The sequence below is a fragment of the Nomia melanderi genome, chromosome 8 (genome assembly GCF_051020985.1).
Source record: "Nomia melanderi isolate GNS246 chromosome 8, iyNomMela1, whole genome shotgun sequence".
Lineage (NCBI taxonomy): Eukaryota > Metazoa > Arthropoda > Insecta > Hymenoptera > Halictidae > Nomia > Nomia melanderi.
The window spans coordinates 17,262,519-17,289,787 of NC_135006.1; the positions used below are offsets into that span (position 1 = coordinate 17,262,519).

Sequence of the window (27,269 nt, forward strand, 5' to 3'; positions counted from 1 at the left end):
ACAATAAGTGCGTTAACAATAAGTGCGTTAAAGATAAGACTTAGATGTAGAACGGGAGGTCGGTGGAATGAAATTTCCACCCAGCTCCCCAGGGTCTCCTCGCAGCAACCTCCACGTGGTGAGACCTGGGCAACTAACATTATCCCAAGTAGAATATTTTCTGTGATGGATTATGTTAGGCTAATTGGCTGCGATAATTTTGTAATTTAAATGTGAAGTGTGCAATCATCGATAGGTAACTATTTAAATAATAATATTTACGATTTTCGTGTATGATGCAGGAAGTTATTTAGTGTACTTTTCAATATGTTCGATTAAATAAATATTTCTTTGCAGCTAAATCGTATGACACTCGTGGAAAAAACGAGCATAAATATTTTGTATTATCGGTAACGTTGAGTGCGTCATTGAAATGGTAAGGGGGTCTTAAGACCCCTGAAGCCATAGACAAAAATTCGTTTATGTATGGTCTTATGTAAGTTTCTATATTTTTGATTCCAATTCCTGTCACTTGTAGCGCTGCCATGCATAACCAGCTTCAGTCGATATGGCAGAGCGTGATATTAAATTGGTAAGGGGTCTTAGAACCCCCGAGAGCGTGTAAGAAAAATTTACTTGCACGTTTGTGTCTATCCTGTACCTCGTCTATAATACGTGTTATGAAAAATCAATGACAACTTTGATAAATAATAAAAATGAAATTTGTATGCTTGAAGAGTGCAGTACAATTAAAGTGAATGTTTAATTATTGATGTCATGTAGTACCTTCTTTGAATACATTAAGCTTTTCTTAAGGAAATACTGCAATTTCAAATAGAACTGTCACATATTGTTGCAGTGGTTTGTGTATAAAAGAAATATTTTATAGACACATTCTGTTGGTTTTTGAAATACACGGTGCATATCATGGACTTACCCATAAACCAACAGAATTTAACACAAATACTTGATAAGTTATCGGAAGATGAGGTTTGTTATTGTTTCATCTTGTTATTTTCTTTCCGTTTGTTTTGTTAATATAAGATTTGTTGTTTCAATAGCAACTCTTGATTTGTAGATTAAGACTAGGAAAACTTTGGAAAATATTCTTTCAAGACAATGTCACGTAGAAGTAAAACTTCAAAATATAAGCAAGGTGCTACCTAATGTAATTGTAGTACGAGAGGAAGGTGAGAAGTTTTATAATATGATTGCGCGTACTAATGAATTGGCGAAAAATGTGAGTGCCAAAGTAAGACAACTAGATTTAGCAAGGGTAGGTTTAATCATACCATGGGCTTTTATATTATTAGTAATGTATGGTGTGTAAGTTTTAATTAGAAATATTTCATCGACAGAGCAGAGTTTATGAATGTCAGAGACGAGTAAATGATATTCTTGATTTACAATTATGTAGTGAAGGTGTAGCCATGGCATTGCGTAATGAAGATTATGAACAAGGAGCTGCACATGTACATAGATATCTGTCAATGGATCAACAATTGTTGGAAAGAACAGCTGAAGATATTTCAATGGACCATGCTAATATAAGTAGTTCCTTAATTACTTTGCAACAAGCAGCATTACAACTTAGAACTGTGATTACACATAAATTTGATGAAGCAGTGAAGTCGGAAGATCTTGCTTCTGTTGAAAGATTTTTCAAAATATTTCCTCTATTGGGCATGCATTCCGAAGGGCTTAAGAAATTTTGTAGTTACTTATGTTCAAAGGTAATAACAAAGGGATCAGTATATATTTTTAATTGTATCAGTACATATTTCATTCAAAGATATATTTACAATACTAGTTACATGAAACAGCACAAAAAAATTTGAAAGCAGCTTTGGAAATTAAGAGCAATGACAAAAGAGCATCTGTGATTTTTGCTGATACTATAACATTACTATTTGAAGGAATCGCACGTATTGTAGAAATACATCAACCAATAATTGAAACATACTATGGTCCTGGAAAATTGCTAATGACAATTTCTATTCTGCAGAAAGAATGTGATAGGTAAAGGATATATCTAAGATTAAAGATGATGGAAGAACTTATTATTATCATCATTCCATTTTTTCTACAGGCAAGTTAAAAAAATTATTGCAGAATTTACAAAGCACAGATGTATAGCCAAGAAAGTACAAATGGTAAATGATTATCTTCGAAAACCAAATTCAGAAAGAGCAGATCCGAAAGAATTTGATTTGTTATTAGGGGAAATTACTATAATGCATTCACTAGCAGAATTATATATACGTTTCTTAAGGAGAAGAGTTAAAGTGAGCAGTACATCTATTTTATATTATCCAATTTTTAAATTGCATCTCTAATCAGATTAAACATCTTGACTACAGAACGATATAGAAATTAGTGCAGTAGACGATGCACAGTGCAAAGATTTAATAAATGAATTTGAGAACGTAATTAGCAACTCCGATTTAGCGCGTGGAATGCAAGAACTCTTAGGCGCGTATCTCGCATTGGAAAGATATTTCCTTGAGGAAAGCGTAAACAAAGCATTGGGAATGGATACCTTAGATCAGGATCAAGAAACATCAAGCATGGTGGATGATGTTTTCTTCATCGTGCAAAAATGTATAAGGTATTTAAATTATAATAAATATATACACCTATCCCTCAATTTAAATAACAGTTTATTCGGTTTTACTAAATTCAGATCATGCATAAAAACTACCATGTAAATAGTGTTCTAATTTACATTTTACCAATATCATATTTTTACAGGCGTTCCATGTCCAGCTGGAGTATCGATGGGGTTTGTGCAGTGGTTAATATGGCTTGCGGTATATTGGAAGGAGAGTTTGCAAATGGATTAAGAAATCGATTGCGTCAAGGGTATCCAGCTGGATATTTAGATTTGGCTCAAGCATACAGTGCTCTTCAAACAAGTATTCAACATGGTCGTTTGCAAACTTCGGACACAGAACTTGCACGGCTAATGTTCTTGGTAACATTGATAAAACTATGGAAAGCTATATGTTAAATTATCTAAGTTTAAAATTTTATTATTCAACGTAGGCTTACTTAAATAATACCGACGTGAGCATCGAATATGTTGAAACCCTGTGCAAGAGTCTAAATGCTGAAATAGATGCGACATTTCCGAATATGCAAGATAAAGAAAGGGGTAAGATCGACAGCTGTTTATCCGGTTTGAAAGGTGTTATATCGATCTTACGAGCTGTCACCGACTATGGATTAGAACAGCTCCGAGTAAGCGCTGTTAAACCAAGGGTCACTCCCTGGGTAGACGCATTTTTATCCGTGGATCATCATGTCAATGAGGTACATCAAACGAGAATATTCGTACATCAATTCTTATTTTCATATGCTGTAAATATTTGTAGGACGATTTATTAAGATATGAAACGGAAGAGCCATTCGTACAAACTCTAGTCACCAATTTAGAAGGCTTACTTCGAAGTTTTAAAGACAGTTTGACCACGTCCAATTACGATGCTTTAATCGGTCTTCTCACTGCTGAAGTTACAGCGCGACTAGAGAAAGTTGTACTTAAATCCACGTTTAATAGAGTAAGCATAGTGTATACTGTTTAACTTTTAATAATTGCTTTATGTTCAACGTTAATTGTTTAGGCTGGAGGTCTTATACTTGATAAAGAGATAAGATCATTGGCAAGCTATTTAGCTGCTGCTACTTCTTGGTCCATACGTGACAAATTTGCAAGATTAACACAAATAGCTACAATATTAAGCGTCGAAAAAGTGGAAGAATTGGCGGATTATTGTGGCGCAGATGCAATTGCGTGGAGGTTGACTCCTGGTGAAGTTCGTCGCATCGCATCTTTAAGAACTGATTTCCGTACAGAAGATATCAAAAGATTAAAGCTTTAATTTGTAATATTTTTAACGAACTTGTTATTTACTACTCTGTACAATTATACAATTTAAACAAAAATTAAATATCTTATTGAACGCTATTCATCTGTTAATTTAGTAAAATCCTGCTCTTTCAATTTATTCCTTAGAATTACATAGAAGGTATAGATGCACTGTAGACGCACGATTTACGTTTATTTATTTATTCACAAATTTTATGGTAAAGATACATAAATATTACAAATACATAAATACATGGTTTTTACATATCAAAAATAAATTATAGTTCTCATTAAATTTCTTTACTCTTCATACATATAGTACATACAATCTTTTATAAAATATATAAAATATGTATCACAGTCTGTTTTAATTAGGAACTGTGTGTAAACGAATCTGAAACAAGAATATCTAACGAATAATAAATATTAGCTGAAATAAAAATTTCATTAAAATATCACAGAATAGATTGTATATTAAAATAAAAAAAAATTTACAATTACAAAAACTTCTAAACGCAATTGCCTAATCTTGAATGTCCCACGATGTCGTCCTCTTCCAGCTCCTCTTCGGTGTCCCACGATGTCGTCTTCTTCTAGCTCCTCTTCGGTGTCCCACGATGTCGTCTTCTTCTAGCTCCTCTTCGGTGTCCCATGATGTCATCTTCTTCTAGTCCTTTTTTGATGTTTCACGAAAAACCATTCTTGCCCGATTCCTCTTTAGTTTCCCATAAAGTTGGCTCCTTGTGATTTCATGGCGATAATTCCATGAAGTCCATCCTATGTCTTCCTAATACTTCATCAAGCAATAGAAATAATTAACAAAAATTTGTTTCCATTCTCGACTTTAAAATGTGTATTTACAACGTTTCCTTATTTTCTTTTAAATACTTTATAGAAAAGATAGGTTGCAGGCTACCCAAAATAAATAAATAAATAAATAAATAAATTGTAAGTTATGTATCTACTGTCTCTTTACGATAGTACCGAGTACATTGAATTGAAAGGATTGTTGTCAGGAAGACGTAGGTACACCTGTTATGTAGAAGAACCTGCCACTGACAATTTCACTTTTGTTCATGTATCATATTCCCAATTTCACTTGGTCTCGCGTTGTCAACTTTGTCTTCACCATTTCCCAAAGTTCTGGTTCAGGTAACTTTCTCTTCTCAATCTTATGAAGTTCCACGTTGCTAATGTTCCCTTGTTTCTCATCCCACGAAGTCCCACGTTGCTAGTGTTCCCTTGTTTCTCATCCCACGAAGTCCCACGTTGCTGGTTTCATCTTCAATTCGCAAAGTCGCATGCTGTTGGTTTCTTCTTCTATATCTCACGAAATCCTGCGTAGAGTTTTTTTTTCTTTATGCCTTAAAGCTTCAGTTTCGTGTTGACAACTTTTTCTTTTCCATTCCTGCAAAGTTCTGGTTGGAATAATTTTTTTTCTCCATTCCCCGGAGTCCCACGTTGGCAGTTCAATTTTTCTGCATTCCGCAAAGTCCCACGTTGGCAGTTTATTTTTCTGCATTCCGCAAAGTCCCACGTTGGCAGTTTATTTTTCTGCATTCCGCAAAGTCCCACGTTGGCAGTTTATTTTTCTGCATTCCGCAAAGTCCCACGTTGGCAGTTTATTTTTCTGCATTCCGCGAAGTCCCGACGTTGGCAGGTTTTCCTTCTTCATTCTACAATATCCCGTGACGATAGCTTCTTCTTCTCCGCCCCACGATGATCCTCTTCTTCTCCATCCCACGAAGTCCCGCGACGAAAGACTGTGTGTTTGACAATGCTCTTCCTTTCCACTCCACGAAGTCCTCCTCCTCTTCTTCTCCAGTCCACGAAGTCATCCCTCCTCTTCTTCTCCAGTCCACGAAGTCGTCGTCCCTCCTCTTCTTCTCCAGTCCACGAAGTCGTCCTCTTCTTCTCCAGTCCACGAAGTCGTCCTCTTCTTCTCCAGTCCACGAAGTCGTCCTCTTCTTCTCCAGTCCACGATGTCCTCTTCTTCCTCTCCAGTCCACGAAGTCCTCCTCCTCTTCCTCTCTAGTCCATGAAGTCGTCGTCCTCTTCTTCTCCAGTCCCCGAAGTCATCGTCCTCTTCTTCTCCAGTCCCCGAAGTCGTCCTCCTCTTCTTCTCCAGTCCCCGAAGTCGTCCTCCTCTTCTTCTCCAGTCCATGAAGTCGTCTTCTTCCCCGATCTACGAAGTCCTCCTCTTCTCCGGTCCACGAAGTCCTCTTCTTCCCCGATCCACGAAGTCCTCTTCTTCCCCGATCCACGAAGTCCTCTTCTTCTCCGGTCCATGAAGTCGTCTTCTTCCCCGATTCACGAAGTCCTCTTCTTCTCCGGTCCATGAAGTCGTCTTCTTCTCCATCCCTCGAAGTCCTCTTCTTCTCCAGTCCATGAAGTCCTCTTCTTCTCCATCCCTCGAAGTCCCGCGTCGATTGTTTCTTCTTCTCCATACAACGAAGTCCCACGTTGACAATTTTTTCATGCAATAGTTTTTTTTCATCCCAAGATATCATGTACCAATGGTTTCTCTTATACTCAAGAAGTACAAAGTACTATTACAAAGCTTTTTTTTATGCTGCCGAAAGTTTCACGCATATTTTATAGTATATCCAATAAAGTTTGAGATTGATATTTCCCCGTCATCACATTTCTCGTGTCGGTCAATAGGCCATTCGATTTGAACTCCAAATGTGCATTAAAAGAATTGGCAATTTCTCCTTTTAACAATACTGATTTTACAAGTATTCTCATAACTGTTGCGCATCTTCATGTTGATTTTTTGTAGTGACCTTATACAATTTGGATATACGATCCTATTCAATATTATTAGTAAGGTAAATAATTTTACTTGCATCCCAGTTTGTCTAAATTCTTAAATTTGTGTCGATCTAATTTTTGCTATTACGAGAAAATTTAAGAAAAACTAGAAGCATCGTAAAATTTTCATGCCAGAAAGTAATCATTAACCCCAACATGTAATCGCAGCATTTACCAATTAAATCTGAAAACAAATACGTCCCCGATTAATCTTGTTTCCGGACTTAACGTACTTCAAACATACTTGTGTTGTACAACTCCTTACTTTTATATAAAAAAGAAATAGACGTTTCTGCTGGAACTCTGCATCGACGACTTCTCGCGTCCCATCAAACCGCAGAAAAGCATCCATCAGAGCCTGTTGAAAACTCGAAAAGAAAACGCATGGCGTCTCGAACCGGCTTTCGGGTTTATATGCAACAGCAATTCGCAATCCAGCAACGAACACGAATGAATTATTCAGCCTCCCAAGAGTCCGTTCTCTCCTCTCCTCTCCTTTTGTACTGATATTGTACGGAACAATGTACCGCCGCCGCCGCCGCGTCACTCATCCTTGCCATCTCAGACCATAGCAGAAAGTCGAGTGCATATTCATTACAATCCCATTCCAAACTTTTCCAAGATGATGGTATATATATCCAACTATCGATAGAATCACAGAGCGACAAGCCAATAGACTAACTCCATACGCAGATCGCTGAAGGGTGGAAGAACCCGCTTATTTTAGACTTCAGAAGTGTATTACTCGATCCTGCTACAGCAAATCTCTCGCCCTCTTCATCGGCCCGATCTCGATACTCGGAAAACGGGTTCTAAAACACTTGGTTAGCTGTTTCGAAACGGATAGACGGAAGTAAAAAAATTCACGCCTACAAATACCCATGATAGAGTTCCAAATGAATTCAAAATTGCTTTGGAACAAACTAACCAATTTCTTGAATTTGTGTCCTTTAAACGAATTGTGTTTGAATTTCATACAGCTTCTTTAAGATTTAACTCATCCTAATCATTTCATTGAAGTAGTATCCAATTGTTATCCATGTAATTGCTAACAATTACGAACAATGTTTATATCATTAAGATATTATTCCTTAATCAATTTCCATTGGGCTAATGCACTGTCCTTTTGTCTCTTCGCCTAATCATGTGCCCATTTAGAATCATACACACGTCAATAGTAATTATTAACTGTGGAAGTAAAGTTTAGAGCACATTCTAACTGAATCAAGGAAAGCCATCATCAAAGCATAAAACGTAACACTTGAGCATTACAACAACAAATCATAAAAGAAGCTAATGCCATTTTATGTTATTCTAAACATTGGCTATAAAAGAACTCCTCGCTGTTTCAAGTACACGTTGAACACTTACTTCACTCACCGAAGTCTCATAGTGATTAAAAACCATTTTGCTAACATACTTTTAGATTATCCAACGTTATGTAGAGGCTATTTTACCAAGCATCATTCACACACTCAGTGTATGCTTTGTTATCGTAAAAGCTTGAGCTGCTGCATTCTCCATAATTGTGTTCTTATAAATTTTAGCACAACAACAACAGTTCAATGTACAAGCGCATTAGCGGGTAGCAAGGATTCACTGCACTACTATTTTATGATTGTTCTGTGCACTTGGTAAATACTATTTCCACGACTGATATGCATTTCGTTCTCAAAACAATTTAACGCATGTTCGGTCCATAATAGAACAATTTCCGGTAGTCATACATTTTCGAATCTTTCTATGCAATAAGAGACTGTCTTTTTCGAATCATGATAATCATGTGTTTAAGGAACAATTTTAGTCACAACATTTATGAACGTTATTGTGCAAAGAATTCTACAAGGAGTACTGAATCTGCAATGGTTATGTCAATTCTCTTTTACATGATGAAAAAGTCCAATTAAAATTATAGTTAGGGGCCATTACCTGATAGAAGCCGGGAGGATGTTCATGTGCATAATTATTCGTCTATGCATTACTTTGCATTTATAAAGCACAAGCTATTATTTTGTAACGACTTGCCATATATTCGTATTTCAAGCATGATGGAAATTCATCCAGAGGAGTGTAGTAGATATTATTAGTTCTTTGTGCTAATCGAATGCAACATCTTCTTCCTAACAGCGTAATTAAAATAATATTCATGTGGGCAATACATACATACACGTTCTCTGAACTGTACCCCATCAGAGAGGACTGTTTTATGAAATTCGAATTAAAACGTGGCGTTTCCTTTGTACCGTCTGAAGGGAAAACCAGGAAAATCCACTCTCCAATAAGCATTCCCCAAATTTGTTGTTTAAACATACGAACACTATCCTAACTTGCTGACCAAATGACAAACAACACATACAACATCTATACATATTCACGAGTTTAACGCTATATAGGAATACTCTGTCATGCTTCAGTTGATCTCACAATAAAACTTCGGAACAGACGTCCATCTCCTAATATGGTCTGTGAAAAAAAAGTAAATTGTTATATCCCCCCCTCCCGCCCTAACCTACCAACAAAATTTCTTCACACGATGTGATATATATACACAGAAATGTCTAGCAAGTAAATTATGCATATGTACTAAAGAAAATATATCAAAATGCATCACCTGGTTGATATCTAAAATACCTTATGAAGATAAGATACTATTACGATATAATTTAAAGGGAATCGATTTTGTGATGCACACACACGTTTCTTCTCTCTCTCGCTTCTTCCTTGGACGAGTATATCCGAATCATCTTGAATACTTCTATATAATCATGAGAAACGAAACTGTGAAGGGCCTTGCACAAATTACCATGCTTGTCAATAAACACGATATGCTTGCATTCATTTTTAGTACTGAAACCGTAGAAGTATATCTTGCTGCTACTATATATAGAAGAACGAATAGCACACACGGTCCAGCGTCAAGAAGTAATTCCGTTTGAATAATCTCATCCACTGCGATATACAGGTATGCACAGCTTCAGTCCTGCAGCTTACATAAAATTTGCATAGCCCATCCCCAAAGAAAGTTCTCCCACAAATACGTCTAATATTTACATAACATGAATTGTTCAGCATGTTAAATGATTACCTTTTCTCTCTCTCATTACGCTTACATACATATTTCTCATTGAAAATACTATTCTCTTAATATTCAGAAAGTGTCTTCATCGCGAAGCGGACTCGGTGGGATTACGTATCAGGATCCAGTTTTAAGATTCTAACTGTGAACAGCTTATTACTGCACGTTGATTTACACGAGTTCTTTAGCCCAGTTCTCAGCTGAAACATAGTATTTTCCACCCCCGTTTGCCCCACCTTTCTCTACTTAAACGTACCATGATGCACCTTTGGAAACACGAGCGCGCGATATATTCCAGTAACAGAAAATTACCACTTCTAGCAGTTTCAGAGTTGTGCATCCGAAGAGAGTACGAATGGTTCACGTATTCCTGCAGTATAAAAAACATCTGAGCAGAAACTACCCAACCAACACATGTAGAACGATATTGAATAAAAAAAATTATAATAAATGGTGATATATGTTGTGATACCATGCTCCAGCATGCAGGAGCGAATTCGTTTCGAACCATTCATATGTATGCCAAACCTTCATTATTATTTTAATGATAAATGTACGAATGAAATTCCCTCCTGCTTTCCAAGATGTCCAAATTATCGACATGTACACATTTCTCTTTGTAATTAAATAAATATTGCATCGTATCGTTTTCCTTAAGTTAGAAACATCGTTTAGGAACTATTATCTGCTGATATCTCTGCCGCAATGCCATCGTTTTCCTACTTTTGTCGTCAAAATTAAAGAATAACTCCGCACACTGTGAATCGGACGAATCGTTTTCCCTGGTACAGAAACGTTTTCAAAGATTTCCCCCCTTCAGTCCCATAAAATTCAACCGAAAGCGTTTTGGATAACGCCGTTTAATCCTCACGCACTAATGTCAACTGATATATCTCTCTCCCTCTCTCTCGCCCTCTCAATAATATCTGGATACTTCTCGTTAGCGTTACTTTACTTTGTATCTAGAACATACGTTACACGCATCTCCTTGTCCTAGTATTCACGGAATAATTCAGCATCACCGAATCTGTGAAAATAATTATCCAAGGGCAAAAGACGCCCACAGAGAGAAAAAAAAAACAAAAAAGATACAACACAACCAATATAACCACGCGTATAAAAATTGTTCACTCGATCTGAGCCTCTTTTCTTAAATTGTTCGTTCCGCATGCTCATATTGAAAATGTAAGTATTTGTTACTACTTGCGATAAATATCTGTCGTTTCTGGGCCGTCTCGAATCAACGGACATGCAACGAGTTACACTCTCTCCATACCTCGAGGGCCCTTTTTAGCCTAATTGAAACGGGGCACCTATTTTGCAGTGTGTGTTCCTGGGCTAGCCAGCTTAGACGACTTCACATTCTATTGTCAATAAGCAGAACTTGTGCATTGTATAACGTTTAGCGATGCAAGCGTCGGGGGAAACCCTTTTCCGGACCTGAGAAAATACGGTTTGCACAGGTAATGGAGAGAAGGGAATAGCTCACCGAACAGGGCTCAAGTTTTGTTGCTGCTGTTTGTCGCAGTGAGCGCCTGTGCATCACACGGCCAGATGACTTTGGGAATAGTTGATGGCTTGGTCGAAATATGGAAGTGTGTGAACGCAAGGTGTTTGTATGACTTGACCGCCGTGCAACTCTCTCAGCCGCAATACTCGATGCGCAACTTTTCTAGAATCAAACAATTTTCCCCCGTCCTCTCATCCCATACTAATAATCCTCTCACCACTCCTTTCTCATCTCATTTTTCTTATGGATACATAGAGATAGAGGCCAATGACGTCGTCGGTGACGAGCAACAGCCTGGACGACATGTGTGCGGGTATCCGTTGCGTGCGATACAATTTTGTAAGGTGTATGCCATACTGAAAAGGATTGTCGGTATTAATAAATGGTGAATTAAAAAGTTTCACAGAATAAATTTGTCAACTTTTCTTTGTCCACATTTATTGTATTAAAATCGTTTCTTCTCTTCTCTGCTGTATCACAATACTTTGTACAGATTTTAGTTATTTCTTTAATTAAACACGCTTTCTATAAATATATATATATATTTAAACCTAAAGAAGCTCTCCCTAAAAGTCTTTGGAATAACAATCAGTTCTGTCGACTATATCTATCGATTAAATATCATAAATACAAGGTACATCCTAAATTTACACATCTACAACGAATGTACAATTATTATCATTATCATTATTTCAACAAAAAGCGTTGTGTCTCTCTGAAAAAACAAAAATATAATATCCGAGATCAAATGTTTCTTCAAGCATTATTAACAAAACGAATTCATTATAAACTTCCAATATATTCGTATCGTTTCAAGATGGTAAAAAAATAAATAAAGAAGATAATAGAAACTGCAAAGAGAAATACATTGGTTCCGATACAGTTTACAAACCAAACTGGTGAATGGCGTAGAGACTAGAACATGGAATCCCTGTTTCCCCTGCGGTATGCCCCCAGCATCGCTGCAAACAGCAACTCCCTCCGCCCGTCCCATTGCCATCTCAAACGGTGAGACTGCAAGTAAAAAACAGCCAGATATACACCAGGATAGTGATGATGCGACTTCTAATCCCTCGGTACCAACGCGGTACCGATTACAAGGCGCGGCCTTCTAGACGCCGTTTAATCGCAACGTTGCAATATTTCCCATCGACACGGTTGCCAGACGACGACGACGTCTTCTTTCAAAACTGGATCCACAAAGACACGCTATCCTAGGTTTTCCAGACCAGGACGCGGTCCAATTTCGTTCCTTTCTTCATCGCTGGAGCGGGACCTTAATCTCACCCAATTTCGACATGAACGAGTCCAGGCTGCTCAATTCCGGGCACAGAGGACCTCGCCACGGATCGTCCTCTTGACAGGAACGTTGGTTTTTCATGTCCTCGCCGTTATAGAAGTCGCAGCTCGAGTACTCGGCCTCTTTCAGCAGCTGCTTTTTCAACTGCTGCCACTTCGAGATCCTTGACAATTGCTTGCTGCGCAGCTCGTGCTCGGCCTTGAACAGCGCGCAAGTGAGCACCGCCTCGACGCGTAGGTCACGTTTCCGATTTCGACGGCACATCAGCTTCTTGCAACGTACTCTACTGATCCAATTCGCTAATTGCTCCGTGTGGCTGGGTTTGTCAACGTCGATCTCTCGGGGTCTCGCGCTGGCCACCATCTTGGATTAGTTCTCTTGTTGCGCGCGCAGCGTCGGGTCCCTCATGAATCTTCTTTTCGCGTGCAGGTAACGAGGAACCGTCCGGCAATCTTTTTACTTTACTTTACTTTACTTTACTTTACTTTTTCTTCGTTTTCTCGAAAAACGATGGGGAATATACAAAGCGAACACGCTCTCTCACGTTCTTAAAACTTTCTCACCTAATTTACTGAATAAGTAAGAAGAACACCAACCTGTATCTGGCTCGTGTTTCTCGCGTCGAACGACGGAAGGGAAATCCCGTGGGCAAACTCGAAAAACACTTTGAACCAGCGAGCGAGATACAGCCTTCACCGCTCGATGATGACTCAGGAAATGCCAGGGCTACGCCCGTTGGAGGGGCCTTTATATATCCCCGAGCTCGCTGCTAAGTGGTGTACCTGCGCGCGATCGATAACAAATAGTCCCCGACTAAATTAATTATTAACGGTATTTCTCGATGGTATTTTGAAAATATTTTCACTCGATCGATCTGCCGTCGCGCGTGGAATATTTTCAATGTGAAAATGCCTGTACATTCGTCGGGATTTTTCGATATTCTTCGATTTCGGAAACCAGTTACGGCGTAGGAATGCGTTGCGCGGTCAACTACGCCACCAATCGTGCGTCCTTTTTCATGAACGTCACATGCTTTTCCATTGCGGATACTGTACAGCGTTGCCAAGTTTCTTAGCGTCGTTACGATCAATGATGTATCCTTCAGCGTTTCTATAACATTTTCGGTTTTTCCAGATCTTTTATGCTTTATTGTGTATTCCCATCGTAGATATTAATGCATTTTATGGAAGAGAAAATTGGAATGTTGTATATTCTGAATGTAGATTGAAGCTGAAGACTTCTATCGCGATGCTAGACGCTTCTGTTGTATTTAAATAATGCAGTTGAAATATTTGTATTTGTAAGGTAAACAGAACTTGTTTGAACACGTTTCCGATTAAATTTCCGTCTTACTGAAACTTTCAGGTATACGCAGTAAATATTGAGTATATATTTTGGAATAGAATCGGAAATCTAAGAATGCGTATATGTTTCTGTCGACTAGAAAAACTATTAATTTAAATAAAATCATCGATACTCTTGTGGGTACTAGGATTGTATAAAAAAGAAATCATTATGGTACGGTAAATGTAAATATACAATGTAAAATTTCTAGGATTACATATAAATGAGAAAACATGGCAACGCTGGGAAAAGTAACTGTGTATACCCTCAACAAATGTGTCAGGAAGGACGCTTTCATTTCTGTAGATTATTTTCTTTCTATAAAAAAAGAATTGTTTTTATTGAACGCCTTGAGGTGTTTAAATTAATGTAGGATTGGATAAAAATTGTATCTGTTGAGAGTACTATATAATTTATAAATTAAAATACAATATGAGTAAGACGCGTAGTATGTTTTTACGAAAATTTTCTCTTTATTTCTCATCATTTTATTAATATTACAGGTCATATTATGTTGTAAGCTTACGAGGCATTTATATTTAGTTTTATTTTATAATGACTTAACAAAACGGGAATGAACTGCATGACTCACGAATGACGATAATGCATTTCGAGCTTATTCATTCAGAATTCTTAGAAAAGATATTTCCGTCGGTGTTTCCTTTGTTTTAACTCCATTCTTATAGTCATTATGATCCTTAAATACTAAAAAACAATTATTTTATTTAACAACTATATAAAAAAAAATACAATTTGTACATTGCATTATTACATAAATTGCATATAATTTGTTTGCTAAATTTAATAGGTGTCGAAATATATATTGATTTATTTAGTCTACACCCATACAATACATATAATCTTTATTATTTCAATAAATAAATGACTATAGACAAATTACATGCAACATAGCTATGTACATAATATATTATGTATATATACATACATAATGCATATCATAAAAATTTGACTATTACTATTGTACAATAAATTTACACATCCAACAAAGATGGTATTACTATGTTTGTACATTTTTAGGTAAATGTATCACTCTTGAGCACATTTAGTACAAAAAATTTGTATATATTCCATGAACACATTTTATTATATTATTTAAATAATGGCATGTATAATTTAAATGAAAATATATTTGTTCTAAAATAAGATCTTTGCTAAAAAGCGTAATAGTTGTTATTCATAAATGAATCTATGGATTCTTTTATATTAAAATTTAGTGCTCCTAAATATAAATAATATAATGATAGTTTAAATAACGACCATTGCTTTGCCACAGAAAGTTTCCACTTTATCCATGTATTCTTGCATGATTTCAGTTGTTCTCCATAAACAGATTGTATGCAACATTTCGACATTTCCATCATTCCAAACATTCTAGATTCTGTGTGCAAGGAATGTTCAATACAGCGTACAAGATCATTTGTTTTAAGAATTAATAACATTTGCCTATTCACTCTTTGAAGTACATCGCTAATTTCTGGTAACAAATTTGGTATTTCACTTTGGAATTCTTGCTTTTCATGAATATCATATTTAGTTCTCTGTATGCCAGTCATAATTGCCTTCCAAGATCTACCTGATACCATACAAGCCAGCAACCCATACAAATCTGGAACACCCAATTTAGCACAATGCACTTGCATTGCATTTCTGTTGCTATCAAATATTGCTAACCACAATTTAGAATATTCCCATCGAAATTCATTAGAAAGATCTGCATACAATCCATGATCCAAAAGAATTATTTCTGCTTCATTATTTTTCTTTCGAAGTAATATATTACCAGGATGAGGATCAGAATGCACAAAACCAGAAATAAATATCATATGACTATACAGTCGACCCAGTTTACTGCTGACTTCGTATGGATTTAAGTTATTGTCTTGAATGTATTTCAAATCATTGACCTGACCTCCCTCAACAAATTCCATTGTCAGAACACGATGCGATGAAATATCCCAATAGATTTTTGGTATTTTTAACCAATGATAATGTGAAAATATACTTTGAACTTTCTCTGCATTTTTTCCTTCTTGCATGAAATCTAATTCTTTTGGAATATTCTTTTTAGTTTCATCAACAAGCCAATCAAATTTAAAGTCAGGAAAGACTAATGATGTTATCTTTACTAAAGCTGACATACTCTTTATGTCTACATAAGAATTTGTTTTAACAGACCGATGTTGTATTTTAACAGCAACAACATTGCCATTTTTTAATACAGCTTTATGGACTTGTGCTAAACTAGCGGTTCCTAAAGGTTTAGGGTCAATACTTTCAAATATTTCGTATGGATCTTTCTTAAAATCTTCTTTAATCACAGTTAATACGTCTTTGAAAGATGATTGTGGTGCAGAACTATGCAATACCCGCATAGTGGTAACATATTCTGATGGTAATAGATAATCCAATGCCCCAATATGTTGGCCCACTTTTATATAAACACCTTTATTTTCACAGCAGAGTTCTAAAAGTTTCTCTGCTCCATATTTGTGTACTCTTGATTTTAAATTCTGATATTCCGGAGTATCTTTATCTAATTTACTTCCATATAATTCATTCTGATAATGCCTGCCTATTATAAAAACAGTAGTTGCAGCACGCCCAAGTCTTACAATGCCTATAGATCCTAAATCATATTCATTAGCTCTTAGAGATGCGAATGTACGAAAACCAATTATTCCAACTATAGCTGTTTTTAATAATCTTTTGTACTTGAACATTGTCAGTTAATTGTATATAAAATAAACAGTCTATGATTTGTATAATGAGCCTGAAATTAAACTTTATTTGAATTATTTGTAAAAATATTAAGTTATGGATGTCAATTGAATACAATCTGTCATCAAATAAACTTACCCTGAAAATATAGCTGAAATTCTTGTTTTCTTAATAACCTGTTCTTACACAACATAAAGTTAGTTAAAAACAAAAAGTTATGTAATACACTTGAGTTTTCTGATTGAAAAATTGTTCATAAACGTCAAAGGTCATGTAATAACCTAAACTATTTATATGACGAAAGTAGAGCGAAATTCTGTATTGATAATTATTTCTTATAAAATGATTTGCTTGTTCGGTTTTTCCTCTAAAAATTTCCAAATTGTTTTATCGCTTGATTTCTTATATACCAGTTTCTTTTGAAAAAGTAACATGATAACCTGTATTCACTCATGTACTGTTATTCATTCTACACGTGGTATGCTTACAAATTTGCATAAAACACGTGTGGTTTTCCTTTACAGTCTGAATTTTGTTATTGTGACATTCCATATAACATGTTAAATACTAAGCAAATATATTATATATTTTTAAAATTCGTTGTTTTTTATCGAAAGGTTAAAACATTTAACACAATATTAAGTCTATTGAATTTTATGTACAATTTTGTTGTAAAGGTGTAAATACTTAAAATTAAAAATGTACAAAAAACCTTGAAAAAAGCATATTTCTTTTATTTATCAGATGAAATAAAATGCAGAATTTTCAATAAAATGATAAAACCGGTCATTTGAGCGGTACATTTAGTGTTAAGTAACTGAATTATGGATCATAAATAATCATTAACAAAGTATTTATTATAAAAACAGCATATATTACAAAGTTATACTTTACATCGATTTTAGATTCACTGTCATCAACTTCACATCATTGACTCTACTTTAACCAGATGCATGTTCCATTATGGCTCTCTGAAATAAATTATACAGAAGCAATAAATATACAATGAAAGATATTATCCAGTTTTGATTCGTATTCATTACTTGTCCTTTACTTTTAACAATGGAACAGCATTCGTCAATTGTAACCCTAAACTTCTGGCGAGGACAACAGGAGCCGCTGTTCCTTTGTACAAGCGATGTAACGCGTCAATAGCAAGCATTGTTGGAACATTGTATCGTTGTCGTAATGTTTCATACTTTCTCAGATACAATATATCACCTAAATATGCTCCGTTTATAGCAGCCTCCGCAAGAAGTTGAACTAATACTGTTATATCACCAAAACCCAAGTTAACACCTTGACCAGCTAATGGATGGACTCTATGTGCTGCATCCCTAAGAATTTTATTACACATAAATTCATGTGAACAGACATCTGTAGTTAACTTATAACATTACTAAAGTGTAAATCATGATGTTGCTTCTTCACTAACCCGACCAAGGCAGTTCCTGTCTGAACATATGATACTGAATGACCGAATTGTAAAGGAAAAGCTGCACGCGATCCTTCTACAATAGCTGATACTGACGGTTGCAATTGTCTTACAATACCCGTTTGTAACGATAAGCCTTCGAGTAATTGTTGAAGAGCTCGCATGCCACTTTCAACTATACCGTCTTTTGGATATATTTTCCATAAAGCACTGTTTATGCTATCAACAAATTCTTCTTTTGGAACTTTCAAAAGTCTCTTCGCTTCGTCCATTGGTAGCGACCATACGAGTGAACTAAGTGAGTCCGTTAACTATAATAAAAGTAAGAATCAATGTGACATTCAGTTACTTGTAACTAATTTATAAATAAAAATTTGTATGTGGTTTATAAAAATTACAGGAAGTAGCGCTATTGGACCTGTTGGAAGGAATCTCTGCCATGCAACAATATTCTCTGTTGGCTGAAATAGACATAGAATTATTATAAACTTAAAAAAAAGAATGATTTTTTACACTACAATAATTACCTCTGATAACTTGAGAGTAGCAACTACACCTAATTGATTATAATTCCAGTTTACATATTGTACACCCATGGATTGTCGTACCAGTGAATTTGAACCATCCGCTCCAATCTATAATGATTTAGAAGTGCAATATTTATTAAAAATTAATGGCAATTTAATAAGACATGATTGAATAAAGAATTAAAATCTTGTGCAACGATAATGGCAGTATTATGCCTGTAGGAAGGGGAAGAGTTAAGAGGGACTAGCAATATGTCTGGAAATAACTTCAGTTCTCTGTCAGACTTCAGTAGAAGTACTAATCGCATTTTAAACTACTTTATACTTGGCCTTGAAGAAATGCATTACTTTGTATACACTGTTCTAATATTATTATAAATATTTCGACTTTGTATTGATGCATATGTACATAATAACTATGTAATTTTATATTTATACAAACATGGTAATTTAAAATATTGTGTAAATACAATACATGAATTGTGCAACATACCATGTACACACATTGTTTATTATGGAGAAAAATTTAAGTGCAATTATTTCCTCAAAGGATGTTGTTATCAGATATATGAATAAGTGTGTCTTGGAAGTGAAAAACGTAATGTGCAGATAAATTGTATGCACCAATCTTTAATTTTAATAGCAGAAGAAATATCGTGTAGAAGAAATATTTTGTAACAAGGAATTTCCTTAGGCTCCATACTTGTAGTAAGAAGCAGTGCAAGCTAAATATATGCCAGTTCTGTTTTATAAACACCAAGGAACATGTGTGGTTTTCTTCTGAACTGTACAGTCAACTGAAATAGTGTTTAAGTATTTGAGTCTTGAGGCATGTAGTATACAATATGTGAATACTTTTACTTTTTATATTCTGGATAATGATAAATAACAAGATGATGTAACTGTTTGAGTTCTCAAATATCCTTTAAAAGATTCATAAGTGGAATGTCAATCCTAAAAAAGAAACCTCTTCTAAGTAAACTCTTAAACAACCGTATTTCCGAAAAAAATACAAATACAGCTAATGTAATGGAAACACCCTCTATTATTGTTAGTGACACTGTAAGTATAGAAAAAGCAATTAGACATTGTATAGAAAAACGTTCTTCATGTACACATAAATTTAGGAAGACTGTGAACACATTTGGATGAACGATATAGAAAATAACAGTATAAGTTCAGAAAACAGTTCTGACTCGGTCGCCTATCACATAAGAGAGAGGCAAATGACCAAAGAACAACCATGGAGTAAAGAGGAAATTATTTCAGCTCTTTCTAATCTACCAGCTGGAGAAAATGCACTTTCCGTTATTCCAACTCTATACGGTGATACATGGCGTAAAACTTTAAATGAATTTTTAAATGCTGATGGAAATAAAATGGTATTACATGCTAAGAATATTTCTACGTCTTCATACGAATATAGGTACAGTGCTTATTACATTTATGATTGTGACAATTATACTGCACCTAATTCTATTAAGTATTATGTTTAATGTAGACACATACAAAATCCATTATTAAATTTTGAACACGAAGCGCCCGGTAGTGTGACTGTTGCACGACTTTTAAAGAGATGGCCAAACACTTATCTTTTGGTTTCTTGCTTTCTGGGTCATATAGAGTTGGTAAAAGCTCTGTTAGACAAAAATGTAAAACCATCAACTAGAGACAGCGACGGCAGGTATAAAATTGCATAATAAAAAGATCAAATTTAAAGATAATGATGCATTCATTTTTAGGACACCGTTGCATTTAGCAGCCTGTGCGGCTTCAGTAAAAATTTTAGAAGAGTTATTGAAGCATGGTGCAAATCCATGTGAGTGGGATTTTAATAAAAAGTATACACCCCTGCATTGTGCTGCTGCCACTGGAGATGTCTATTGTGTTAAATGTTTAATAAAATCAGGAGCAGATGTAAATGCCGGATTATCTGGAAAAAGTCCTCTTTACTATGCTGTTTTAAGTAATGCAAGAGATTGTGTTGAAGTTTTATTACAAGCAGGTGCTTCTCCCAACAACCCTCAGGTATCTGTATTTGTGTACATATAAAATATTATATGAAATTTACATTTGAATAGTGTTTAATCGACATTGACTACACAGGTTTATACAGAAACACCCTTACATGTAGCAGTTAGTCTGGGTTCTGTTACATGTACAACATTACTGTTAAAATATGGAGCAGATGTGAGAGTCCAGTTTAGTTCTATGAAGTCAACACCGTTGCATTTAGCAGCGGAAGAAGGTAGTGCAGAATGCACAAAATTATTATTAGATGCTGGTGCTGTATGCGAAGTAAAAAATTCAAGAGGGCAAACACCACTGCACTTGGCAGCCTTATCTCAATCGGCAGAAACCTTAGATGTACTTATAAATGCTGGTGCAAATGTTAATATAGAAGATAACGACGGGCGCACTCCTTTGCATGCTGCTGTTGCAAAAGCTACTAGAGGAATAGAGTTGGTCAAGATTCTATTGCAGGTTAATTTACTGATTTAAAAAATTACATTGGGAATCTGTTATACGTTTGAAACTATATAAGTATATATACTTCTGTCTTAAAAGGCTGGTGCTTCGATCAACAAACCAGACAAATTTGGCTATACACCTTTACATATTGCTGCATTAAACGAAAGTTCATCAACAGTGATGATGCTATTATCGAAAGGAGCAGATGTTACTGCTAGAACGAGAGGTGGTATTTCTGCATTGAGTTTTATTGTACGCAGAACACCGGATGTGTTACCACGATTTATATCGCGTTTAGACCAAGCAATTTCTTTACACGACCACGAATTGGGAGATGTTGATTGCGAGTTAAGATTAGATTTTAGACCACTGGTACCAGGTGGTAGAGGGGAAATGGATTTAATGCTATGCCTTGCAGAAGTTGGACAAAGACATGTATTAAAACATCCATTGTGCGAAAGTTTTCTTTACTTAAAGTGGTTAAGGATTCGTAAATTTTTCTTATTAAGTTTGATATTTCATTCCATTTTTGTTGCCTTTTTTACCGCATATATTGCAGTTACATACTTTTGGAACATTGAGAAACTCAGAAAAATACTTTTCTGGCCAGTGTTGATATTTACCATAAGTCTTGCCTGTAAGGAGTTCTTTCAAATGGCTCATGGCTTATGGTCTTATATCAAGGGATGGGAAAATTGGCTTCAATGGAGCGTTGTTTTAGTATCAATTGTAGTAATAATTATGCCAATTTATAATTGGCAACATCATGTAGCAGCACTAGGCATACTACTAATTTGGATAGAGTTAATGATGGTAGTTGGAAGATTTCCAATGTTTGGTCTTTATATACAAATGTTTACACAAGTCTCAATTAACTTTTTTAAATTCCTTGGTGCTTATATGTGCCTTATAATCGGTTTCTCTTTAGGCTTTACTGTATTACATAAAAATTATAAATCTTTTGCCAATCCTTTGGTTGGTTTATTGAAAACTATCATAATGATGTCTGGAGAATTAGAATTTGAAGATGTATATTTTGATGAAAGTGCACCAGTATTATATTCAGGTACAGCACACTTAATGCTCCTAAGTTTTGTCATTTTAGTGACAGTAATTCTGACGAATTTAATGATGGGCCTAGCAGTATCAGATATACAAGAATTACGAAGATGTGCTGGATTAGATAGATTAGTACGCAGAGCAGAGTTAGTAGCACACTTGGAAGGTATGCTATTTTCTAAACTTTTGGATCATGCTCCAAGTAGAATTATGAAAATGTGTAGGCGGGGAGCGCTTCTTTTACGTCCACCGCATCACTGTGCGCTTCATATACGTCCAAATGATCCGCGTGAAAAACGTTTACCAAGGGAATTAATAAAGGCCACTTATCGTTTAGTAAGTGAAAGAAAAAATCGTAGTATAAATAGAAATACTTCTATGCGTAAGAGAGCAAATACAGAAACTAGTAGTTACAGATTAAGTAGACTCTACAGCACTGGTTCAGCCAGTGATAACAATCAACAATTAAATGAATTAGTTGCCGAATTAAAAAGATGTTCATATAGTATTAGCACACACTTGGACAACTTAACTAACAAAGTAGAAGGCGTTATTAGGGATTACAGTAACTGAGTAATATACGTGATACCTAATACATTATATTTTTTATGTACTTACCAATAACTTGGTTTTGTATTTTTTTCCATTCTGCAATTGTATTTTTGCAGCCTCCCCTTCAGTTTTAGGCAACTTAATATTTTCAACTTTAGAGGCATAAACTATGTTTACGTTTTCTTTCTTTGCAAGTTGCTTATTTACTGCATGTAACAACAAATCATTTTCAACTATATAAGCAATTTCTTCTGATAAATGATCTTCATTGAATTCAATCATTGCATCAGAACAGGCGTCCCACACCTATTAAAAATTTTATATTTAATGTAATGTATATAACATTATTGTAAAGTATAAAACATAAGATTTTTTAAAATACTTTTATATTCTACTTTATTCCAATTTTCTAATATACCTGCATTTTTCGTACTGGGCAATGTCTTATCGCTTCTATATGTTGCCATGCTCCTATGCTTGAAAGTAAGGTACGTGTCTGTTGATTCAAAGCAACTACACGATTAGAATATTGTTCCTGGGGTTGGTACGTAACTTTGTTGCTGCCTTCTAGTAAAAGGACCTTTCTGCATTCGAGTCTTCTATTATTGGCTAGCACAATGAAAAAGCATTACATATGATTGTGACGAATGCATAAATTTCTAAACAATGATCATTTATTACATATGACTTAAATATTAGGAAAAGAGAAGCTAACCTATTGCACAGGCAAGTGTAGTTCCAACCATACCACCGCCGACAATAACGATATCATAATTTTCTTCATTTTGCGGAATTGTGCAAAGATGTTTGGCTGCAATCGTTGTTGTTCCAAGAGTGGTAGATCTCGTTGGAATTTGTATTAAATTTTTATAACATGAAAAATTTTTTACGAGAGCCGCCATTTTTCACATTTCATACTAAAAATTATATATACGTAAATATACAATTTCAAAAGATAAATATGATACTGTTCACTATACATTCATTTTGCAGTAAACAATAAGAATTTCTTACATCGCTGTTGGGTATCAAATACTTTGATCAGTTGAAATAAATCTTCTATTTTTATTGACGTATGTTTTTTTCTTACACTTAATTATTGCAAAAATACCTTGCCCCTGTTTAATTTAAACGATACACAATATAACCCCTTCCTTAAAATAGGAGAATGACAGTAAAACTTCGACGTGCACGAGTAGTACAACAATGTTTTACATGAAACGCAAATACATTGACGTGATTATCAAACAATATATCTTATTAAATGCTTTTGTTTGATTATTAACAGTAGTTTCATTATTGACATATTCAAGTGCTTAATAAATGCTACATTTATTTAAATATCGAATTCAACATTATTCGAGATGATATATACTTGATAGTCATTATGTATAAAGATTATTTACGTGTTTTGAATGAACACGTGTTTACATGTATAAATATGCGTAATAATAATTTACGAACAAATGGAAATATCAATATTTATTTTACTAACAATTTGTAAATAATTAAAATGATAACATTCTTTTATATTGACGATACTTATGATTTGCCATGGTGATGAACACAGCAGCAAGATTACATTGATCTTTTCTAAATGTGTTCTCGCATGGTGATAATAACTTTAAATAAATCCGATTTTGGTGAATTTTCGATAGATTTGAAGAAAATCGTAGATAACGATAATAAATTGAAGGCGTAAATTACATTGTTATTTATATAAATCAGTTTTTAATATTTCTGATAATAATATAATAAACGTACGGCGTCCGATAAAAACAACCGGTAAGTATCAATGCCATTATTTCGTCATAAACGCCATTACATTGTTATAAATGTGATATAACATTGTAAGTATTTGTTCGGGAAGAATATTTTAATATAAGTGAATGTCTCCCTTTCCTTAAAATTTGTTTATTTTTTAATAGGCAATGACAGAACACAGAGGAACATCATTTTACAATTCTTGTGTAAAAGTTCCAGTGGACCCTTGCAGTAGGCAACCAACACCTTCCTATGAACGTCCTAGGCTTGCAAAAAATTGCAAAGATGATTATGTTAATAAGACAGACTTTGTAACAGACAATCAAATTATTAGCGATTCAGGAGCATCAAGCCCCAGAGAAATTGTAGACAATTTTATAGAATTTTTAGAAAGTATCCCAGATTATGGTCAAGTTCATCACTTGTCAAATGAACAGTTTAAACAAAAGGTGGACTATTTAAAGAGAAAACAGAAGTTACTGTTAAAAAATTTAGAAAATTCACTTGCTGATGACGAAGAAGTGAACATGTCAGGCTTATCAATATCAAAGTACAATCAAAGATCAAAAACTGAACATAAAAATGGCACAAATGATTTAAAACTAGATGGCAAGAAGTGTTATTTGGAAGAGTTCAGAATTTCTAGCCCTATGCCGTATCCATCTGATAAATTTGTTTATCTCTTGGAGGATGAAGATTTTTTGGAGAACAGGTACCTTTAATTAACTAAGAACATGCTTTGTTTATTCATTTATAATTGTAACTTGTGTGTTGTGATTACAGATACAAACAAAGAGACAAGGAATCTAAAACAATATGCAATGAAAAGTTACACTTGGCCGACAATTATTGGGGAGCATGGTACGAATCAAAAAGTAAAGATAAATTGGAAAGTGATACAGATAGCATAGAAACAAGAAGCTTGCCAGCTAGTACATCTAAAGAATGGCATCCTACCGTACCCAAGCCATTCAGCTTTACCTTACGGTAATATAAAACATACAGTTGATTACCACATTTAAGATTCCGGTGTAAAAACTTATTCCTGAATGTTTCAGAGAAGAAGCCGAGAAGTATATGGAACAAGTTGAAACTGAGGATGCACAACGTAAAAGTTTCAGGAATAATAATAAAAGCCCCTGCAAAAAACGTCGTATAAGACCAGTCCCTCTTACATCTAAAATTCCACTGTACGACAAGTTATTAGCAGAGAAAGAAGAACGGTTTGATTCCACTTGAAACATTCAGTCGTTTGTTTAATACAAACTTGTGAAACAGTACTATTGACTGCATTTACTTTTTAGGAGTCGCATAGTACGCGAGGAAAGTGCCATAAATTTAATGTCCCAAGTACGTCCGTTTCGCCTGGAATGTGACCGCCGAGCTCGACGATGTTTAGTGCGATCCAGCCCAGAAATTCGCAGCAAAAGTGTCAACGTGTATACAAAGTTTAAAGCTAAACCGGTGCCAAAGAATCTGTTCAGTACCGAGATATATGATCGTATGCTCGAAGATGAATATTACAGGTCAATATAATGCGTAGAGTATTTTTACAGGCTATTGTATGTAAATATAATTAGGGTTGTTTGGACCAATCAGGCACCTGCAAAAACGAGTAAGGGCGGCAGAATTAATGAAATCCTCCTGTTTGCCGCCATCGATGGCAAGACGGGAACGCGTTAAATCCGCGTGCACGCGTCTGCGAGATACAAACAAGAGTTGCAACGAGAATCTTGGCAGCAGAAGCTCCCTCCAATTATCAAACGTTACATCACCATCGATGGAAAGATGTAGATCAGCAATGTCGTTACTACCAGCGCGGGGGAATAACTTAGCAGCAATATTAAGATGCCAAGTGTCACGGTACTACTGGATGTTATTCACTATACCTGCAACTCTGTACATGTTGCATGCTGCAGACATTAAAATAACATTGTATTCGTTTATTTATATTCCAGAGAAAAATTAGAACGCGAGATAAAAGAAAAAATGGAGGAGAAACGACGGGAACAGGCTATAAGGATGAGAGAATCATTTATTGGACGAAACCCTGTGTGGAGAGCTTTGAGGTCCGCGGCAAGGTATGGCTCCATTGAAATAAGATAGTCCAATGTATCAGTATTTGCAATCAACGATTACATTTCCAACGCAAGGCACGATCATCAAAGAGATCTTAACATTCGAACATCGCTGCGTCGCGACGAAGCTCGTGAGCAGTCGGAACGTCACCGGTTACAGATGGAGATGATGCTGGATCGCGTGACTCAAATACCAACTCTTTTCGAGCGTCACTCTCAGGTGTATATAATTTCAACTCTCATTCAGCGGGTTTAAAGAAACTGTCAACGAACTTCTTATTCCAGACTTACCAAACGCTGATCGAACCACAACAAAAGGACAGTTCAAAGTTGCTGCAACGAAAAAAGAAGAGGAAACAAAGACAAAAGTCGCGCAGCATAGATTGCTACGCCGACTACGAGAATATTTGCAGACCAGATTCTGGGTCGGTGACCAGTTCCTCTGGAACGTTACTATCAGTAAGCCAATCGTCGAAGTCATCGGAGGCGTCCACGTCGCATGTCTCTGACAAATCAACAGCGAAGTCTCAGTGTTCCTTTTCCAAGAAGAAAGGCGATCGTGGCCAGTTAAAAGTTTCTATAAACGAAACGGCAGAACTGATCGACGACGAGAAGGACGACCTACACAGCGAGCAACGTTACTCTAACGGAAAGGACGGAAATACAGTGCACAGTGACAAACACATTGACAATATGAACTCTAGTCGATGCTGATATACATTCATACCTTCAGACGCTGGTTACAAGTAACA

The 27,269-nt window shown here is 35.5% G+C and overlaps 7 protein-coding genes and 1 long non-coding RNA gene across 12 annotated transcripts; 4 read left to right on the plus strand and 4 right to left on the minus strand.

The window, feature by feature from the left end:
• The first annotated feature begins 582 nt into the window (after positions 1 to 582).
• Positions 583 to 4,289, plus strand: Cog4 (conserved oligomeric Golgi complex subunit 4). 2 transcript variants are annotated; one of them, XM_031969675.2, is made up of 10 exons: positions 583 to 969; positions 1,058 to 1,255; positions 1,338 to 1,712; positions 1,790 to 1,998; positions 2,069 to 2,264; positions 2,340 to 2,587; positions 2,731 to 2,953; positions 3,025 to 3,291; positions 3,354 to 3,539; positions 3,603 to 4,289. In XM_031969675.2, exons 1-10 carry the CDS (start codon positions 907 to 909, stop codon positions 3,858 to 3,860), a joined length of 2,223 nt encoding a protein of 740 aa, XP_031825535.1. In that variant the 5' UTR covers positions 583 to 906; the 3' UTR covers positions 3,861 to 4,289. The 2 variants fall into 2 exon arrangements, with proteins under 2 accessions (XP_031825535.1, XP_031825536.1); XM_031969676.2 differs by lacking the exon at positions 583 to 969 and having other exon boundaries at positions 1,106 to 1,255; positions 1,343 to 1,712.
• On the minus strand, positions 4,033 to 13,312 carry LOC116423918 (uncharacterized). Of its 2 annotated transcripts, XM_076370154.1 has the most exons (4): positions 13,144 to 13,312; positions 8,591 to 12,261; positions 6,927 to 8,518; positions 4,033 to 6,845 (listed from the first exon to the last, which is right to left on the minus strand). In XM_076370154.1, the coding sequence occupies exon 4, from the start codon at positions 6,355 to 6,357 to the stop codon at positions 5,923 to 5,925; it is 435 nt and encodes a 144-aa protein (XP_076226269.1). In that variant the 5' UTR covers positions 6,358 to 6,845; positions 6,927 to 8,518; positions 8,591 to 12,261; positions 13,144 to 13,312; the 3' UTR covers positions 4,033 to 5,922. The 2 variants fall into 2 exon arrangements, with proteins under 2 accessions (XP_076226269.1, XP_076226268.1); XM_076370153.1 differs by having other exon boundaries at positions 6,927 to 12,261.
• Positions 12,268 to 13,137, minus strand: LOC116423891 (uncharacterized). Its single transcript, XM_031969607.2, has one exon. The coding sequence runs from the start codon at positions 12,908 to 12,910 to the stop codon at positions 12,506 to 12,508; it is 405 nt and encodes a 134-aa protein (XP_031825467.1). The 5' UTR covers positions 12,911 to 13,137; the 3' UTR covers positions 12,268 to 12,505.
• Positions 13,313 to 13,626: 314 nt separating the features above from the next.
• LOC116423975 (uncharacterized) lies at positions 13,627 to 14,365 on the plus strand. The gene is made up of 3 exons (XR_004234360.2): positions 13,627 to 13,852; positions 13,913 to 14,028; positions 14,103 to 14,365. It is a non-coding gene; the product is annotated as an uncharacterized LOC116423975 (long non-coding RNA).
• A 30-nt stretch (positions 14,366 to 14,395) lies between these two features.
• On the minus strand, positions 14,396 to 17,307 carry Adck1 (aarF domain containing kinase 1). 2 transcript variants are annotated; one of them, XR_004234359.2, is made up of 3 exons: positions 16,769 to 17,303; positions 14,838 to 16,682; positions 14,396 to 14,596 (listed from the first exon to the last, which is right to left on the minus strand). XR_004234359.2 is itself a non-coding variant. In XM_031969792.2 (2 exons), the coding sequence occupies exon 2, from the start codon at positions 16,630 to 16,632 to the stop codon at positions 15,064 to 15,066; it is 1,569 nt and encodes a 522-aa protein (XP_031825652.1). In that variant the 5' UTR covers positions 16,633 to 16,693; positions 16,769 to 17,307; the 3' UTR covers positions 14,837 to 15,063. The 2 variants fall into 2 exon arrangements, 1 of the variants encoding a protein (XP_031825652.1); XM_031969792.2 differs by lacking the exon at positions 14,396 to 14,596 and having other exon boundaries at positions 14,837 to 16,693; positions 16,769 to 17,307.
• Positions 17,308 to 17,466: 159 nt separating this feature from the next.
• Coq6 (ubiquinone biosynthesis protein COQ6, mitochondrial) lies at positions 17,467 to 23,577 on the minus strand. The gene is made up of 8 exons (XM_031969795.2): positions 23,391 to 23,577; positions 23,094 to 23,284; positions 22,742 to 22,981; positions 18,593 to 18,700; positions 18,464 to 18,526; positions 18,066 to 18,376; positions 17,685 to 17,967; positions 17,467 to 17,601 (listed from the first exon to the last, which is right to left on the minus strand). Exons 1-8 carry the CDS (start codon positions 23,575 to 23,577, stop codon positions 17,572 to 17,574), a joined length of 1,413 nt encoding a protein of 470 aa, XP_031825655.1. The 3' UTR covers positions 17,467 to 17,571.
• On the plus strand, positions 18,681 to 22,798 carry pyx (transient receptor potential channel pyrexia). Its single transcript, XM_031969781.2, has 6 exons — positions 18,681 to 19,654; positions 19,720 to 20,018; positions 20,094 to 20,276; positions 20,335 to 20,620; positions 20,699 to 21,076; positions 21,161 to 22,798. Exons 1-6 carry the CDS (start codon positions 19,538 to 19,540, stop codon positions 22,694 to 22,696), a joined length of 2,799 nt encoding a protein of 932 aa, XP_031825641.1. The 5' UTR covers positions 18,681 to 19,537; the 3' UTR covers positions 22,697 to 22,798.
• A 548-nt stretch (positions 23,578 to 24,125) lies between the features above and the next one.
• On the plus strand, positions 24,126 to 27,239 carry LOC116423961 (protein FAM161A). Of its 2 annotated transcripts, none has more exons than XM_031969783.2 (9): positions 24,126 to 24,460; positions 24,604 to 25,151; positions 25,223 to 25,426; positions 25,498 to 25,662; positions 25,744 to 25,965; positions 26,039 to 26,302; positions 26,398 to 26,520; positions 26,593 to 26,737; positions 26,803 to 27,239. In XM_031969783.2, the coding sequence occupies exons 2-9, from the start codon at positions 24,607 to 24,609 to the stop codon at positions 27,229 to 27,231; spliced, it is 2,097 nt and encodes a 698-aa protein (XP_031825643.2). In that variant the 5' UTR covers positions 24,126 to 24,460; positions 24,604 to 24,606; the 3' UTR covers positions 27,232 to 27,239. The 2 variants fall into 2 exon arrangements, with proteins under 2 accessions (XP_031825643.2, XP_031825644.2); XM_031969784.2 differs by lacking the exon at positions 24,126 to 24,460 and adding an exon at positions 24,479 to 24,525.
• Positions 27,240 to 27,269: the final 30 nt, after the last annotated feature.